This window comes from Papaver somniferum, chromosome 8, assembly GCF_003573695.1.
Source record: "Papaver somniferum cultivar HN1 chromosome 8, ASM357369v1, whole genome shotgun sequence".
Taxonomy (NCBI): Eukaryota; Viridiplantae; Streptophyta; class Magnoliopsida; order Ranunculales; family Papaveraceae; genus Papaver; species Papaver somniferum.
Genome location: NC_039365.1, coordinates 139,341,790 through 139,361,002, shown reverse-complemented (window position 1 = coordinate 139,361,002; position 19,213 = coordinate 139,341,790). Strand labels below are relative to the sequence as shown.

Genomic DNA, 19,213 nt, shown 5'->3' with positions numbered 1-19,213 from the left:
TGGAATCGAATAGGAAAAAATGACTCTATAAGTTTATGCTTGGGTAAATAGATGAGGCGTAAAAATAGGTACACATGTGGAAAATTGACTCCGTAAGCTTATGCTTGGGTATCCTTATTATTGACTATTTTGATTATAAATGGCGGACCATTGGGGTAAGTTTCTTTTCCTCAAATACCGTATTCTTATTATTTATTGTTTTGTATCAGTTCAGACATATTATTTGGTATTCAAGGAAATGCATGCACATAGTATGTTGGTGGTTTTTGCATAACTAACAATTGTTTAACTTTGCAGGATGCAATTCCATTTGGATCATCTATCCAAGGTATTTTGAGTTTGTCATGTGACGAAAGTATTCCGAGTTTTTGTAATGTAAGTTCAATTTCCTATGAATTATATTCCGGTTTCACCTATTTTCCACCCATCATTTTCCTATTTACCACCTCTCTCAAAATATTAGAAATAATTATACTTTTAATTCTATTTTTTTTCTATTTACCACCTATAAAGTTAAATTAAATTTGACTATTCTTATTTCTCTTCTTCTTCACTAATCTCCCTTTTCATATAACAACCATTAAAAATTACTAACCCTAGGTGAAAGCTTTAATTATTTAAACTGTCGAGATAATCAAGAAATAATCCGAAAACCATTTTATGGAAGATTCGATGAAAATCCAGGATAAAATACCCACATCAGAGTCTAGAAATCTAGATTAAAGTTGCCAGCATCTTCCTAATTAGAGTCTAGATAAAAGTTGAGCTCTACAATTCTATTTGGTGGAGAGGATAACAAACTTATTCCAAAATGCTAACTATAATAGTTTCAACTTGATTTTCTTAATTTGTTCCGTGATTTCATTTAATTTCTTCATCATCGTGGACTTACATTTCATTTGGAAGTATCCTATATGTTGATACTCACATATTCGTAATGTAGAATTGTAGTCGTCCAGCATATGACGACTGGATTATGAACTTTCTTTCTCCCATATTTTTGTATTTATCAAACATGAAGATGTGAAGCTTGGTCGTTTGGTGGAGATAAAACAGAAAAAGATGGTCGGCCAGTGGAGATGGACAATATTTTGCAACTTAGGGTTTTTTTTCTTCTTCTTTTTTTACTTATTGCGTGGTTTTATTATTAAGGGTAAACAAAAAATCAATGAGTACTATTTAGAATATTTTAAAGTTTATATGGGTGGTAAATAAGATAAATGAGGGTGGTAATTTATGTGAGTGGCAAATATGAAAAACGTGAGTGGCAAATAGGGAAAACCTTATATTCCTCCTCAATCTTTAAAGCAAAATTTCTCATGTTGTATTTCTTGGCATGACCACATAAACCACTATTTATAATTTGCTTTTCTTATGTTATAAATAAATGGGAGATTTGAAATAACTTAGGTTTGCGACGAACTTTTTTACCAGATTCATATTGATTAGTAAAACTATGGATATAACTCTTATCATTCAGCATTATGGTTTTTCCTTTGTTGGTTTACTTATTTCTTTTCCATTTGTATAACATTTGTTCGGAACCCTTTAATTTCTTTCGAATTATACCTTTGTCAAATCAAGTTGCACAAAAGATGGATAGCGTTAATGACGTTTTGGCACATTTGTTTGGAACCCCTCATGGATTCTGCTGCGCGCTGCTGTTGCCACTATCACTAATAAAAAAAAGGGTTCTTTCTAACGATGTAAAAGATGAACTTATGTTTCGATTTCACCATTAAAAGAACTTTTTACTTCTTGAAGCCTTGAACCATTATTTTCTTCATCATTTCTATTGTTAGTTTCATCACCACCTGAACAAGAGCATTAAGACCCTTGTAACAGCACCCAAATCAGTTCTTTTTCTCCCACTGCTTCTATTAATACTATGATCTTCCCTCACTTCTACTCCAAAATAATTTTGAGCTATAATTATTTGGTGTCAATGGTGTAGCCTTCTAATTTTGTTCATTATATTGTAACAGATCTAATTGTCAAAACAACAACCTCAGAAAACAACAACATGAACATCATATAAATGAGAGAAAATGATTTCGAAAAAATCATCTTTCCTTGATGATTATAAGGAAAAGTAGTAATAATAATTTAGTTAAAAAATCTATAAAAATGATAATAGTAATTTGATCAAAGAAAGAAAATTGAGACGAAGAAATGATAATAGTGATTTGATCTTATTTGTGGTACAAAAAAATCAAGGTTTCAGGTTTAATATCTCCATCTCCACCATCTTTTTGATTTTAACTGAGGAAAGTGTTAGAGAGAGGTGAAGAGAGAATCTTTAGTTTTGTTTTGTTTCTTCCATTTTTGGATTTTATTTATATTTATTAATATTTAAAAGTAATGACAAAGGAAATAACTAGAGTTAAAAGTCCAGCCAATTAAAAAAAAGGAGGAATGTGCATCCTCGGTTAAAAGTGGTGCATAAAGTCGCACTCGGATCAGCAGTTTGAAAGATATATTATTTTTTAATTATTTATATATTATTTAAAATTGTTGATATCATCACGAGTCACTGTGGACTAAACTGTAAATATTTAGACTAAATTGTAAATAATAAGAATTATTAGTGTACTTTTCATATTTTGAACTAATCTGTACCCAGTTGACTCGAGTTGGACTAAACTATTGCTGATATCATCACGAGTCACTGTGGACTAAACTGTAAATATTTAGACTAAATTGTACTCCCTCCGTTCTTTTTTAATAGGCCAGTTTTTATCGAAATTTAAGGAAACTAAGAGAACTAATCATTGAAAGTGGTCCTCATGACACTTGTCAATAAAAGAAGTGAAGTGAAATGGTCCACATGACACTTGTTAGCAAAAGAAGTAAAGTGAAGTGGTCCACATGACACTTGTCATCAAAAGAAGTTAAGAGAAAGTGGTCCCAAAAAATTAAAATAACATTTGACTTTCCCAATTAGGAAACTGACATATTTTTTTGAAACTTTTATTTATAGAAACTGGCCTATTAAAAAAGAACGGAGGGAGTAAATAACAAGAATTATTAGTGTACTTTTCATATTTTGAACTAATCTGTACCCAGTTGGCTCGAGTTGGACTAAACTATATATTTGGACTGATTTTTGGACTAAACCATATTTTTCCCAAAGAAAAATTAGAAAAATAAAGGAAAATTGCACGGTTTAGCTTTGCCGTGACAACCCCGATCTATTTCCCACCGGTGCCCGCCGTGCCCTCTTTGTTAGGATATATATCTGTATTCTCTCTTCTCTTTACCCCTCTAGAACCCGACGAAACCCTAAAACCAGTTCAGGCCCTCCTCCTCTCCTATACAAAAGCTGTAATACTTCTTGGATTTCAGACTTTTGCAGTGGCGATGGATAATATAAACTCCCGCAATTACATTCCGAAGCGTAAACGAGACGAAGATTCTGACGAATTCGAGAATGGTGATTTTGTTAATGTCGATCTCTCCCTACTTGAAGCTGTAGAGAAATCTCACAACTCAATCGAAGTTCTTGATCTCAAAACCCTAAAAAAACTTGTATTATCCTTCGAACGAAGGCTTAAAGATAACATTGAAGCTCGATTGAAGTATCCAGACCAGCCTGAGAGATTTGCTGATTCTGAAATTGAACTCCATGAAGAAATCGAGAAGCTTAAAATCCTTGCTGGTGGACCTGAACTGTATCCTGAGTTAGTAAATCTTAACACAGTTCAGTCGATTCTTCGTTTATTAGGTCATGATAATACTGATATTGCTATTGATGTTGTTGGTTTACTTCAAGATCTAACTGATGAAGATGTTTTAGAGGATAACGATGAACCAGCTAAGATTCTTGTGGATTCATTAATTGAAAACAATGCGTTAGAGTTACTTGTTCAGAATCTTAGTAGGCTTTCTGAAACTGATCCCGATGAAATGACTGCTATATATAATACACTCGCAACTATTGAAAATATGGTTGAGGTTAAACCAGCTGTAGCGGAATTAGTGTGCGAGAGAACCAAGCTATTGAGGTGGTTATTAGCGAAAATTAAGGTTAGGGAATTTGATGGTAATAAACAATATGCTTCGGAGTTATTAGCAATTCTTTTGCAGAACAGTACAGCAAATCAGAAAAGATTAGGGCAAATGAATGGTGTGGATGTTGTTCTTCAGGCTGTTTCGTTTTACAAGTCTAGGGATCCTAAGAGTACCGATGAAGAAGAAATGGTGGAGAATTTGTTTGATTGCTTATGTTGTTTGTTAATGCCTGTTGAGAATAAAGAGAGGTTCATGAAAGCAGAAGGAGTTGAGTTAATGATTATTATTATGAAGCAGAAGAAACTGGCTTATGCTTCTGCAATTCGGGCACTTGATTTTGCAATGACAAAGTATTTACCTGCTTGTGAGCGATTTGTGGATGTTCTGGGGTTGAAGACTGCATTCGCTGCTTTCATGGGTAAGGCAAGTCTCTTATCCTCCTTCCTTTTCACTCTTTACTTTCTGTGATTTTGACCATCTATTTGATATGTTTGATGACTAGAGATTTTTATGTGTGACCATGCTAGTGATGTCTTAGGATTGTGACTAGTCATATTGTTCCATGATAAGCCGAAATTTTGGATGTAGTTTATACCATTGTGCTGAGCTAGATCCTTTCTTTCTTTTTATTTTTTATTTCGTAAATGAGTACTTTGCTTTTAGCAAACTTGGTGCCCAATGGTCTCTGAAGAACTGGTGTGATAATTTGACTTAGTTGCTGAGTTTTGTTTTTGTGGAACCATTATTCAGCACATGTAGTTTGGTATATCATTAGAGTTGTCAGTCAACGTCCGAAAAACAAATCATAAGCATCCAAATGCTTCTTAGGCCTGCGCTGCTGAAAGTATATTAACATCAAAGGGAGACACATGTTCTTGTATATATTATAAGATGTTTCCTATATGTTGTATGTAACTTCCAATGTGTATACTTATTTATTTATTTATATTGTTTCCTTAACTAACAACAAGGTGTACTGTATTTGCTTTCTCAGATTCCATCAACCAAAAAAAATAAGAAAGAAAGCTACCAGGAGGAACTAGAAGAGCGTCTCATATCTCTTATTGCATCATTATTCGGTAAGGCAAGTGAATTTGGTAGCTTAGGTGGTATCTTTATCAGATTTTGGTTGTGTAATTGAGTCATTGGGTGCCTCGAGCTTCTGTGTACCACACATAGACCAATTCGGCATGCGAGTCACAAATAATCCGCCCTCTATGGACATGGAGTGTTTAACTCCTATTTACAATATCCTGATATGCCATTCTTACCCCCGGTATCCAAATCAATAATGTCATACTCTTATGAATTATCTCCTTTGCATCCATAATTTCTGCAGGAATAGTTTTGACTGTCTGTCGAGTAGCCATAAAAGGAACATGAGACTCGGGGAATTGATTTTTTGTATAATGAAGTGTAATGACCTCATAGCCATTTGACTCAAGGTTTCTTCTAGCGCAAGTGACTAAGTACATATTTTAGAGATGGCCCAACTGTCCCTTACCTTTCTTCGGCAATGATAACCCATGTGCTTCAACATAAAGTCCCATTTGACAATGACTGGCTCATTTGATTTGAGATGCTGACTGTTTAGGAACCTCGGTTTCATCTTCCTTTTTAGTTTTTGAGTCCAGTCCCCACTCTCATGATGTTAAATTTTTCTCGAAATAATTCTTGATTGAGAAGCGGAGTTAAGTTGGGAGTAAAATGTGCAGAAGTTAGTACTCAACTGAACAAATTCTCTTCCTACACAGAAAGGGGTTGAAAGAATTCCTTTTGAAAATCCTCAATAAGAACAATGACTATATGATCCTCAAAATCTAGCTACTCTTTTTACATGGCCTGATATATTGCGACATGCAAGTCAACTACTACTCGTACATGCCCATTTTGTCTGTAATACTGTGAGCAATTTCAGAGTGGGTGTAAAGGAAGTTTTGTCAAGTTCAAAATTGATGACCCATGTCTAATTTTTAAAGTCTGCTTATTCTTTTAATTCCTCTCTGTGATAGGTAACCACCTAGTCTCATTTCCTTCAGTTATTTTAGGTCCATATGAAGAACCTTTGGCTTAAGTGTCTTGCCTGCTTTTACGTTCACTGAGAGCTGTTTGTAAATGATTATTTGATTTCACTGACCCGTTTGGTCCTGTAACTTGCATCTATAGACAATTTCAGGGCAGGGATATATAAAAAAAGTATTTTCTTCACTTATTGGGTATATATAACATGCCCATTTGTTTAATTTGCCATCCTGCTGTTACCTTCAGTTAGAGTTGTTTGATTTGACTCCCTGACCGTGTGTGGTTATCCGGTCTTGTTCAGGTGGCATCAAAAGGGGTTCAAGAAGAGAGAGATTGCTGAGTAAGTTTGTGGAAAATGAGTGTGAAAAAATAGACCGGCTTATGGAGCTATACATACGGTAATACCCATTCATTTACTAAAAAAATTGTATTATAAATTCCTACATGTTAAATTGTTATAAGCTAAAAGTTGCTTCTAGAGATATGTGTTTGACATTCCGGAGATAACTTAATGGGCTTCCAACAACTTGATATTGTGCAGATATTCCGATAGAGTTAAAGCAGAGACGGAACGCATGGACCAGCTTGAACTTGATGATCTAGAGGTTGCTCACTTTTCGTATTTTTTGTTATTTCATTGCATGATATCACATGGTATTTATGTACCTTTAAGTCAAATATCTTGTAACCACGTTTCTTCTGCTGGCAATACCACAGATGGATGAGGACGAGCGCTACAACCGAAAACTGGAATCTGGATTGTACGCTCTTCAGGTCAGCTATGCTCTTGCTTTCATGCTGTCTTAGTTGATGAAAATTACCACTATAAAGACTACAGAACTACTTAGATAAGCTATTCTCTTTTGATATATTGTTTTGGCGGTGATTAACGAAGAGACTGTTGGAAGATAGAATTAGATTGTTAGGAAACACATGGCAAAGTTATGGTTGCTACTTCCATTTCTCTCTTTGGTGAGATATTTTCTTGTAAATTTATGATCGCTACTTTTGTCCTCTGTGTATCCGCAGTTGATCGCTGTCATTCTTGGTCATCTTTGGTCTTCTGAGTAAGTATTGCCATCTAAAGCTCATTTCTCCTTATTGTTATCTTGCGTGTTTGTACGATTTGGAAGCTTTGTATAAAAGCATAAAACCCAGAGCTTTACTTGAAGGCTATTTTTTACTATGCAGGCATCCTCGAATAAGAGCTAGAATTGAACTACTACTGAAGCAACAAAAGTTGACGAGGAAAGATGTGCAGGATATTCTTCAAGTACGTATCATAATCAGTGTGCTTCTTATTCGTATCAAGTGTTTCAATTTGGCTGGCTTTACTTGCATCTACTTAGTTAGAACTTTACCTTTCACAACTGTGCAACTGCTGGATTGGTTGGTCCCTTTTTGAACCACTAAAAATCCTGTCCGAAAGTGTATTTGAGGTCAAAATCCCCCAACTTACTTGAGTTCTAAAATGTTTGCCACCTCATCCCATTGCTCCCACAAATCCATTGAAAGACACAGACGAAGTATAAACAAGTTCTTACGGTGAACTGTGACATTGCAAAGTAAAACATACTCCTCCTGGAACCCTATAAATGCAGTATGTGTCCTGAATGAGAATCCCAACTTTATGTTGTAGAATATATTCCAAGTAATTGATGAATAATCTTTATCTTCAGATGGTATCAATGTTAATTGTCGTGACCCTAATTTTTATTGCATGGCAGGAGTATCATGATAATATTGGCGATGTGGATGGACCAGAAGAAAAAGAACAAGCACAGGCAAAGATCCAGAAGTTCATTTCTTCCTTTTGAGCAGCTATGAAATTTTGGAACATTTTTGTCAGTTAGGTCTGGGCATGTGATGGAAGTAATACCTAATTGAAACTCCCACAGGTATTGCATTATTTCTTCAAATATTCTGCCGCACATTGATTTATGTAAAAGCTGGAAAAGCATAGCTGGCTTGATTGAGCTGGGCGACACTCGCGTACTGATGTACTTATAACCAATTCCGTGTTTATACTTTATAGGCATAATGTGAACTAATTCTAAATAGTAAATTATGTTATAATCTCATGTTAATTTCTGTTTCATGGTCTCATTATTTTTAAAAGTTGACATAACTCTGCTATGTTGGAAATCTAACAGTGTTTATGGCATGCCAATACATTCAGTAGAGATAAATTTAGTGGTTGTGCTGGTTCAGGCAAACCTGGATTTAGTGGCCAATCCCATATTTTAATCTAGAGCAGTTATCTGCCGGAAACAGTTGGATTATGACCCTTCTAGAAACCAATTTGTTTTTGGATGCTTGCTAAACTCCCATCACTCGGTAGGCCTTGAGGTCTCTGGCGAGTCTGGCCTGAACAAGAAAGTCCACACCAAATTGCACACCCCAAGATACAGGTGGGAATTGCCTTATAAATGAGAAAAAAACGGTTCAGCCCAAAACCGCCCATAATAATACGCTTTAGTCTAGACCTAGTTGACTAGATACAATTTAATCCAAGAATTGTATAAAGACGCTGCTATCCTTTGCACGCTTTTAATAAAGCACACATGCAATGAAATGAATCAGTTTTGTAACTGACACAATGAACGTGGTTGCGACACGTTAGCCTTGAATTAAAAACTGATTAAAATTACGGCGTAACAGATAAATTCAGTAACTACAACATTTTGCTTTATCAGAAACTTCTGAAGAAAAAAATCAAAAAAAAATTCAGAATAAATTTGCAGACAAACCCTAGAAAATTTACAGACTAAAACCCTAAAATCTTACTCATCAAAACACCTAGATGGTTGAAGTATCAGTAACATCATGGTGAAAGGAAATAAAGTAGTTTCAAAGAAGAACGCACCAACAGTTGAAGATTCAACATCAACTGAAGAAGAAAATCCATCGATTGCAGCAGAAGAAGTTCAAAAATCAACATCACCAACAACGAGATCAAAAGATTCAACACCAATTTCATCCCCAATTTCATCAGTTGCAGCAGAAGAGATTCAAAAGTCAACATGACCAAAGACGAGATCTCAGTACCAGAAACTTCAAAAACATCACCAGTTAAGAAGAATTCAAAGACTACAGAGCCTTCAACATCAATTTCAGTACCAGAAACTTCAAAAACATCACCATCTAAGAAGAAATCAAAACCTTCAAAGCCTTCAACATCTGTTAAAAGAAAAAAAAAAAAAGGTAACAATTCAAGTCCATTATGTCTGTTTTTTAGAAATTTTAATGGGATTTGTTGCTGGTGTGTACAGATCTGTACACCCCTAGGCTGTTGCAGTGATTCATGTCCATTTATGTCTGTTTTTTAGAAATTTTAATGGGATGTACATACTAGTACACCAACATGCTATTGCAGTGATTCATGTCCATTTATATATGGTTTTGAGCAATTTTCATGAGTTTTGTTGCTGGTGTGTAAACACTAGTACACCAACATGCTGTTGCAGTGATTCATGTCCATTTATATCTGTTTTTGAGCAATTTTTATGGGAATTGTTGCTGGTGAGTACAAATTTGTAAATGGTTAATGTTTTTGAGCAGTGATTCACTTACAAATTTGTAAGTGATTCATGTCCAACATGTCATGTTATGTGAGTTTGTGAGTGGTTTTATGGTTGATGGCATGTTATATGTGATTCATGGCATGTTATATGTGTTATGGAGTTGTTTCATTTCAGTTGTGTGTACAGATTTGTACAAAAGCATTGTATTGCAGTGATTCAAGGCATGTTGTGCTTGTTTTAAAGATTTTTCTGTAGGAGTGTAAAGGTTTTTACACCATCATGGTGTTATAGTGATATTTGGCATGTTGTATGGGAATTATTGTTGCTCTTGTTATATTTATGTACCAATGTACTGGTTTGTACACCTGAATTTTTGTATGAGTGTTATGTGTTATGCTTCTCTTTTCTTATTCCCATTTGTCTATTTGCGTAGATACAAACAAACCATATAGATCAGGTTTTCATGCGGTCAATGAGTTTGTGTACAAGAATCTTGAGGAGGATCCTGAAGTAAGGAAAAAGGATCCTGAAAAACTCCGGTTCAAAGACTTTCAGTTAGAGAAGTAAAAGGAGAGCCCTTTTTGTGGCCTATATTAGATGTCTTTGTTCACAAGAAAGCTGAAAAGAAAGAGGAGGAAAAGTCAGAAAAGAAAAAGGAGAAGAAGAGAGATGTGTTGTTCAAGAATCCAGACTCAATCTTGAAGGTTGTGAACCAGTTCCGCCATGATAATTCAGGGAGAAATGTCTTCGTTTTCAATACTGCCGAGGAGAAAAAGTATGTGGAAGTAGAAAGTATGCCAGAAGATTTGTTTTTAATTTTTGTATTACCTATGGTGGAATCAGAACCTGTGGAAGGAGAATGTACCAAAACTAGAGCTGAGCAGAGATACGGTTCATTGATAACCCGAATGAAACTGAAGGATCCATCTAGGTTGGGGAAACTAGATGTGGAGAATGAAATCTTGCGTATAATGAAGTTAAAACCAAAGTTGGAAAGGGAGATTGAGAGAAATGTTGAGGACTTGGTAGTGTTGTTTGGGATGTTACCTGTGCATCACTGTTTTTTTTACCACAACAAATGGAAGCGGGATTACCAAGAGCCAATTCGCTCCCTAATTTGGATCATTGGATAGAATGAAAAAAACCAACTGGCCAGTTCATATACATCAATATCTAATGGATAATATTAGGAAACATATTGCCTCACCACTTAGAGTTAATGGTTGTATGGTATACCTGTTGGTGAGTTTACATGTGTACATTGTTTTACACCAGTTTTAAGTTGTACAAATTTACATGCTTTGGTTCACTGTATTTGTTGGGTCCTAACATTTCTAACTCTTTTACCTGTTTTTCAATGCAGTATTGGTTTGTTGAACACAACAACAGCATGACGCCAAGCAATGAACAAGGTTTCCCTAGGTTTCTAAGGTGGGTAATAAGTGACATCAGCAATATAATAGAGAAAGACATTAATGAAGCTATGAAAAAGGTAACTCGATAACTTTCTTACGATAGTGATTTCTTTCTAGATGTGTATATTAGATATACACCTTCATAAGGTTTACAAAATAGTGATAAAATTTTGTCATGTGTACAACAATATACACCTATAACACAGGTGTAAAAAGATGTACACCTGTTATCCATATTGATACTTTGGCATGTTTTCAGGTGCAACCCGGATGGGTAAAAGCTTGGAGTGATGAACAACAACAGATTATGGAAGAGTACATAAAGAATATCAAGAAAATAGCATAGATGCACCGAAAGAAAAGCTGTACAAAGAACTACAACAAAGAGATGAAGCATTGAAAGAGATTTCTGACTTGCAGGTTAAACATCAAAAGCTTGTTAGCTTCATTGAAGAAAAAAGAAAAAAAAATTATGCAGCTGATGCGAGGAATGTGGAAAATGATAAGGATCTTGTTGATTTATTTGTTGACTCCTTGCAAGAAATCATTTCATTTAACAAAGAATTAAAAACTGAGGATGAACGTGATGGTGATGAGCATGAGGAGGAAGGTGAAAACGGTGAGAAAAGTGGCAAATGTGATGATGTGGATTACAGTGATGATGATGATGATGATGATGATAGTGATGATGATGATGATGAGGAGGAAGGTGAGAAAGGTAAGAGAAGTGGCAAAGGTGGTGATGTGGATGACAGTGATAAGGAGCAGGAGGAGGATGGTGATAATGATGAGGATGATGGTGGTGGTAAAGGTGGTGATGAGGATCAGGATGAGGAGGATGGTGGTGGTAAAGGTGGTGATGAGGAGGATGGTGGTGGTAAAGGTCGTGATGAGGAGCAGGATGAGGAGGATGGTGGTGGCAAAGGTGGTGATAAGGAGCAGGATGAGGAGGATGGTGGTGGCAAAGGTGTTGATATCCATGATGATGATGAGCAAGGTGGCAAAGGTGGTGATATGCATGGTGATGACACCGACAAAGAGGGTAGCAAAGGTGGTGATGACGAGGGTGGAAAATCTGAAAAGCGAAGGTATAAAATCACTCTTATTAAATGTGGCAGTCATTTGTTTTTATGTGTGTATATAGTTGTACACCAGTATGCTAAAACTCATACCTCTTCTCTAAACTTGAATCTTTTAGCACTCCTCTGTCAAACACAAATGAAGAGAAGGATAACAAGTATGGAACAAGGCAAGGTGTTGAGTCTGAAAATGCTAAGAAGCCTATGTATGAAATGATCTCATTTATTTTCATTTTCTGTATATGTGTACCAATATGTACACCTTAGTGATTTCTTCTTTGTGTGTGTGTAGAAAGATGTACACTTTTGTAGAACCTAACAAAAAATGCATTTTTTCAGCACTTCTCTGCCAGAGACAGTTGCATATCAAGAAGACCAGGATGCCACTCAAACAGCTGAAATTGATGAGGCTACGATAATCGCAACTCAAGCCATATCTCAGCTGGACCCTAAAGGCATGTTGCCGGTTGAAGAAGATGTGCTTTTACTCGCACAGGGAGAAGATCAACAGAATGATCCTTATGCATCAATTGAGGACCTTCTAGACAACTTCTCTGAAAGTGTTTTTATAAAGCTTGAAAAAGGTTGTTACAGAATGGCAGCAACTGACGTGAAGGAAAATATGGCAACCGTGATCCACGAATGTCCAAGCTTTCAATTGCTGATCCAAGAAGATCCAAAATAAGAGTCGTCGCAAAGATCATTATCCAATGATGATGTACGAGAAAGGATCGTTGCTGAAGCAGTGCAATTCATCCAACAACATGGAGATGCATTTTTTAGCAGTCAAGAAGTGGAAGAGCAGAAGACTCCACCAGCAAAGACAAGAGCTGGGAAGATGAAGGAAGCAGAGATTTTGAAGACAAAAGCAGCTGGTAGGTTATCCAAGACACCACCAAACAGAGCTGCAAAGAAAAAACTTCCTCCTGATTTCACTGCCGAGGGTAAAAACAGACAAGTTAGGATGAAAGTGGATCAAAAAGGCAAGGGGTTCCAAAAAGAGGGACAAGAACCAGGCTATCCTGCACCAAAAAATATAAATGAAAATGAGTATCATCCTACTCTCCCATTGCCAGATATTCGTCAATCAGAACTATACCAAGCCGTGGAACAAGAACATGACAAAAGAAGGATACAGAAATTCTTCGACTATGCAATCCTGGGGTAATTTAGAAAACAATACCTCACACTATATGAATGATTGAATCTTATTGAAAAAAAGTTATGTGCACCACTATGTACACCATGTTAACATTTCCTTTATGATTCTGCAGCTCTGTAGCTTGGGAACTAACAAGGCTCGAAGATCCAACAGTCAGGGAAGATATTCTGATTGTGGGAAAATTACTTCGTGAAATGATGTTCAACAAGTATTTGAATCAAGAGGTACTGCAGTTCTATATCCATCGACATTGCGATGCAATGGTCAGAGATAGTTTTCGTCATCCTGATCATCAAAATTACATAAGATGTGAAGTAATGAGTCCTACTGCATGTGTAAGTTTCTCAAAAACAAATCAAAAATATCATATATATATATATATACTTTAATGATTTCTTTAGGTGTGGACATAGATGTACACCAATATGCTATATGATTGACACATGCTCTATTAATTGTTTGCATGGATGCTTGATTGTTAGATTTTATTTAGGTGTGTACATAGTTGTACACCTGCATTATACGTCATGGATACATCTATGTCATACTTAATTGACACATCCTATATGATTATACACTTGTGTTTGAGGGTGAAAACAGTTTCTGCTGATTTCGGTAATTTCGTATGTGTGGGTGAGAAGCGAGTCTAAACCGTAAACAATGTACTGCACGGGAGTACTTTAGATTCGAGAGATCAATCTGTACAAATACGGCCTAAACCAAGAAATGACCATTCCAGATTTTCTTCCGTCATAAAGTGAAGGAGAAGGGTTGGTTTTGGGGAGGGAAGCGAAGAGAGTGTTGAGACCAGAATAGTTGATTCTGAAAGAGTAGTTGTTCGACGACTTGTATCAGAAATTGAAAGCTAACAAATGGGAAAGCTAACAAATGATTTCTGAGTGTTGTATGTTCCTGACCAAAACTTGTTCTTTGGTGGAAATAGGTAAGACCTATTAATACAAGTCGTAACAAAACGTACTCTGGTCTCGTAAGAAATGGAAATGGCTGAGTAAAGTGGAAGGAGGTGGTAACGTGTAACGCCTGGAATTGATGTTCCATAATGAAAGAAACGTTTCACCATTACTCCTTGTATTTACTGACCGACTCATTCTTATGACACTTTCTTGTAACGGGCGTAGTGTACGCCGCACGTTGTAAACCTCCAAACCAATACCCTAATGAGCATCCCCTAGTTTGTGACACGTGTTGATGTCTCGAGTGTTTTTGTGGAAAACGTGTAGCATGTTGTTGTTGTTTGGCAAGTTGAGCTTGGGATACTTCCCGGCTCGGTGGTGACCCTCGACGGTTGAGATTTTGCATCTTGAGAGGAAGGGTAGCCGTTGATTATTGCAACCCTTCATTTGGTAGCCAGCGGCATGAAAGTATGGCTGGCATGGATTTGACATAGTTAGGCGTGGACAATCTAGGATTTTGGCATAGTTTAGGCGCGACCAAGAACTAGGGTTTTTGGCATAGTTTGGGTGCGGCGAAAACTAGGGCTTGGCGTTGGTCCAAAGGTTGCCACGCATTAGCTAGTGACCTTGGACGGCTAAGATATGCATCTTATATAGAAGGGTGGCCGTTGATTGTTGCAACCCTTCTTTTTGGCGGCCAACTGTGTGAAAGAAAGGATGGCATGGTTTTGGCACAACGGTGCGGCTGGTATGGTTGTCATGCCCTGGCGCGGAGATGTGGATGGCACGACATGCCATTGGTACATGTGGCATGGTTGGCATGCCTTGGCGTGGAAAGTTTGCACGGCATGCCATTGGAACATGTGGTGCCGCTGGCATGGTTGGCATGCCTTGGGTGGAGAAATTGGACTCAGATGGAAGGGTAGCCGTTGATTATTGCAACCCTTCGTTTTGGTAGACAGCATCGTGCATGGCTTTGGCATGTGTTAGGCGCGGCCACAAATTGGGTTTGCATGAACCGTGATGTTTGGCTTTGGGCCCAAATTTGCCACACGTTTGGTGGCGAACTTGGACGGTTGAGATCTGCATCTCAGATTGAAGGGTGGCCGTTGATTGTTGCAACCCTTCGTTTGGCATCCAGCGGCATGGTTTAGGGTCGACATGGCTTTGGCGTGGAGACGTGGCTGGCACGGTTTTTCATTGGCACGGTGGTGCGGTTGGCATGGTCGGCATGCCTTGGCGCAGAGACGTGGCTGGCATGGTTTTCCATTGGCACGGTGGTGCGGTTGGCATGGTTGGCATGCCTTGGCGTAGAGACGTGGCTGGCATGGTTTTCCATTGGCACGGTGGTGCGGTTGGCATGGTCGACACGCCTTGGCGCAGAGACGTGGATGGCATGGTTTTCCATTGGCACGGTGGTGCGGCTGGCATGGTTGGCATGCCTTGCCGCGGAGACGTGGCTGGCATGGTTTGCCCTTGGCACGGTGGTGCGGTTGGCATGGTCGGCATTCCTTGGCGTAGAGACGTGGCTGGCATGGTTTGCCATTGGCACGGTGGTGCAGTTGGCATGGTCGGCATTCCTTGGCCCAAAGACGTGGCTGGCATGGTTGGCGTGCCTTGGCGCAGAGACGTGGCTGGCATGGTTTGCCATTGGCACAGTGATGTGAGAATTATGGTTTGGTATATACGAAGATGATGTCGGTCAATACTAAGGGTTCTGCCGTGGAACATGACACATGTATATAAAAAAAATGTACCCTGGTATATTCTTACGTAGGCATGCTGATTGATTCAATAAATGATCTAGTGGTCATAGTGACGTCATGTCAGATGTACAGTTTTATGATTCTAACCCTAAGCTAAAAACCACCTTCAACATTAAGTCCCCTGCTTAGCTCGGAACAGGAGCATTGTTGCGAGGTAAACATAAGATGGTGACATGCGAGGACAAAATAGAAATGACAAGTCGTGAAAAGATGGTCAAGAAGACCCGGCTAACATTTTTCGAGAGTGTAGATGGGGAAAAACGGTTTGCTGGTTTTCTAGGAAAGTGGAGAGTCGAACGTGCTGTCGAGACTCCTCAATTGAGCGAACTGCTGAACCTCACACAGATACATCGCTGCAAAGGGGGTGCTTAGATTCGGGAAACCAATCTGTATGACTCCTGCCTAAACCAATAAAATGGCGGTTTCAGAGTCAATTCGGTCGCAAAGAGGGAGATGGGTTGATCTGTAGGAGGGAAGCTGAGATTTGTGTGGGATCGGTGATGATCAAGGATTGTGGGTGTGTTGAAGGTTTCTGTAATATTGCTGAACTGTTGAAGTTGAGTTATGTGTATAAGTTTATATCGAGTTGTTGACGGATAATGATGATAATAGATGATATTCCAATATCCTCGATTTATACTTATTTATATTGCAAGAATGATGTACCACTGATCCCTGTAAGTGTGACGGTTTCTTGAGTGAAAGAGTGGGAAAGTGGGAGATCGTGGTAAAGTCAGTTCCATGTCGTGCGGAGACTTGACTGATCGTGCACCCACTACTTTGCTAACTTCTTCAACCATTTACACGAATTACGCACATTTCTCGTTGTGGATGAATCCACGTGCTGTAGACCGCCATAACAAAACCCTAAGTGATATCCTCCCATTTGTGACGTGATTGATATTTCACGAATCCTGGAGTCTGCAAGGCAGACGTGTATTAGTTGGTCAGTTGTTGACTGATTTAGACTGTGAGTCTAGTTTTGTTGAATCGAGCATAAGTGGTGAATGCTCAGCGATTCATGGATTGAACATGTAGTTCTCTGAGATGTCAATGAATTACTAACTAGAGCGACTGAGCAAGTATTGCTCAACTCGACGAATTGCCGAATATTGAGAGTTTGTCGAGAAACTGAGCAAGTATTGCTCAATTCGACGAATTGCGGAATATCGAGAGTTTGTCGAGCAACTGAGCAAGTATTGCTCAATTCGACGAATTCGATAATTTTGGTGTGCAATTGATCAAGTGTTGCTCAATTCAACAAAATACTGAATATTGGTAATTTGACGTGCAATTGAGAAAGTGTTGCTCAATTCAAAAAACTACTGATGAATTACCGAATATTGATGGTTGGATCAATATTCGAGCAACTGAGCAAGTATTGCTCAATTCAAAGAATTATTTACTGGTGCGTGACCCAATAAAATATTAATCAAAAATATTGGTGAATTACAGAATATTATTAATTTGGATGTTGATTGCTGAATCAACATAATTTTGTGTTTGAACTTGCTCAGAATGGTGATTCGTGGAGCGTTTGTTCGAAACCTTTATTTTTGATCAATCCTTCAACAATTGGTGAATTGCTGAAAATTGGTCATGAGTGAAGAGGGACCGACCACATGGTATGATGAGCGTACATGTGATGCCCAGTGCTCGAGTGAGCACGCACCAGGGTTCTCAGTTTGAGAGTTGGTGAAAGAACGATGATTAAATGCAGGTTTCATTATTTATTGAAATATTGCTGGATTCAGCATTGGTTGAAAAAACCTAGGTATGAGAGATGAGGAACGACCAAGAGATCATGGGACCAGCTCTTGGTGGTCACTGGACCAGTTGTTGGTCATTTGAAGGATTCTCCAGTTGGTTGGAGAGAGTTCGGGCCCAGTATGAGAAATTGAGCAAATTAGGTCAGAATTATGAAAACATGTGAGACAGGATTTGTGCAGGACCTAGGAATGACTCTGGTCGGTCATGGAGGCATGCACGTGTTGCCGTGGTGTCCGTATTTCCATACTGAGAGTTTCAGTATTTTCTTATGCGCGTTCGAGCAACATAGTGAATTTTCAGAAGAGTTTCATCTTGACTGAGAATTCTCGATTGTTGTTGGAATGCGCATGTATGCTCAATTCATCAATATTTTGAAAATATTAAAATAAAAGTGTTTTAATATTTAAAACTGCCGTAAGAGGCTAGCCAGTCGTGCGACTAAGTTGGCTTTTGGTTTTTCGTGATTTGAGCAATATTTGAGAAAATATGGAGAAATCATGAAGTTTTCTCAAACCCAGGAGTTTCATGAATTGAGGAAAATAATAATTATGCAAGATTAGGGATTGGAAGCTGTGGGACCGACCATGGCTAGGGCATGGCCGGCCGCCTAGGTTGCCCGGTCCCGCACACCTTTCCCTATTTTATTATTTTTCATGAATCCTTGAAGTTATGGAGAATCCACGAGTTTTTGTTGAAACGTAGGAGTTTCGTGAGATTAGGGAATAATAATTATAAAAGATAAGGATTGTGAGGTGTGGGACCGGCCAAGGCTTAGGCATGGACGGCCTTAGGTTGCCCGGTCCCGCACACCTCTCCTTATTTTATAATATTATTTCGTAAATCCACCAAGTTATGGAGAATTCACGAGTTTTGCAAAAACAAGGAAAGTTGCTAAAACCAAGGAGTTTTCGTGAGTTCACGAAATAAAAAAAAAAGGAAAATAATGGGAGAGGTACGGACCGACCATGGCTAGGGCATGGACGGCCGGCCGGCTGGTGGGCCCGGCCTTGGGTGCCTCTTGTTATTTTATTAATATTTATTGTTTTCTCCTGTTTTGTGAAGGATTCCTCATTATTTCATATTTTTGGACACTCGTTCGTGCATCCGGGTGCTCAGTCGTGCATCATTGTCGAGTACACTCGCACCATTTTGTTGGGGCTTACTCGGTGATGGTCCAGATACCCGGTTTTTGAGTATTTATTACTAATCTATGAATTCAGTGGAGAATAATTCATGAAACTGAGTAATAAAAATGAGTAGTTGTTCATTATTAATTCGCAGGATCAACTGTGGATTCGACTACGAATTCAGAATAATAAAACAAGCATTACCATCCTATGTGATCTTGGATTCGATCATAGAATGGAAGTAATTAAGATTATCTATTACCATTTCATGAGATCAGTGGATTCGATCATGAAATCGGAGTAATGAGATAGCACAGTTGTTTTATTTCCATTCTATGAGATCAAGCCGTGGATTCGATCATAGAATCGAAGCAATTGTTATTTCCATTCCATGGGATCAGGCCGTGGATTCGACCATGGAAT

The 19,213-nt window shown here is 38.1% G+C and overlaps 1 protein-coding gene across 1 annotated transcript; it reads left to right on the top strand.

The window, feature by feature from the left end:
• The first annotated feature begins 3,239 nt into the window (after positions 1 to 3,239).
• Positions 3,240 to 8,131, top strand: LOC113303216 (beta-catenin-like protein 1). Its single transcript, XM_026552236.1, has 8 exons — positions 3,240 to 4,434; positions 5,006 to 5,090; positions 6,335 to 6,431; positions 6,575 to 6,638; positions 6,751 to 6,807; positions 7,063 to 7,100; positions 7,225 to 7,306; positions 7,761 to 8,131. Exons 1-8 carry the CDS (start codon positions 3,361 to 3,363, stop codon positions 7,848 to 7,850), a joined length of 1,587 nt encoding a protein of 528 aa, XP_026408021.1. The 5' UTR covers positions 3,240 to 3,360; the 3' UTR covers positions 7,851 to 8,131.
• Positions 8,132 to 19,213: the final 11,082 nt, after the last annotated feature.

Excerpts from the sequence above, each read along its gene's own strand:
- LOC113303216 (XM_026552236.1), top strand. The coding sequence starts at position 3,361 with ATGGATAATATAAACTCCCGCAATTACATTCCGAAGCGTAAACGAGAC. Across the intron at positions 6,432-6,574 it reads CTTATGGAGCTATACATACG|ATATTCCGATAGAGTTAAAG; the intron begins GTAATACCCATT and ends GATATTGTGCAG. Across the intron at positions 7,307-7,760 it reads ATGTGCAGGATATTCTTCAA|GAGTATCATGATAATATTGG; the intron begins GTACGTATCATA and ends ATTGCATGGCAG.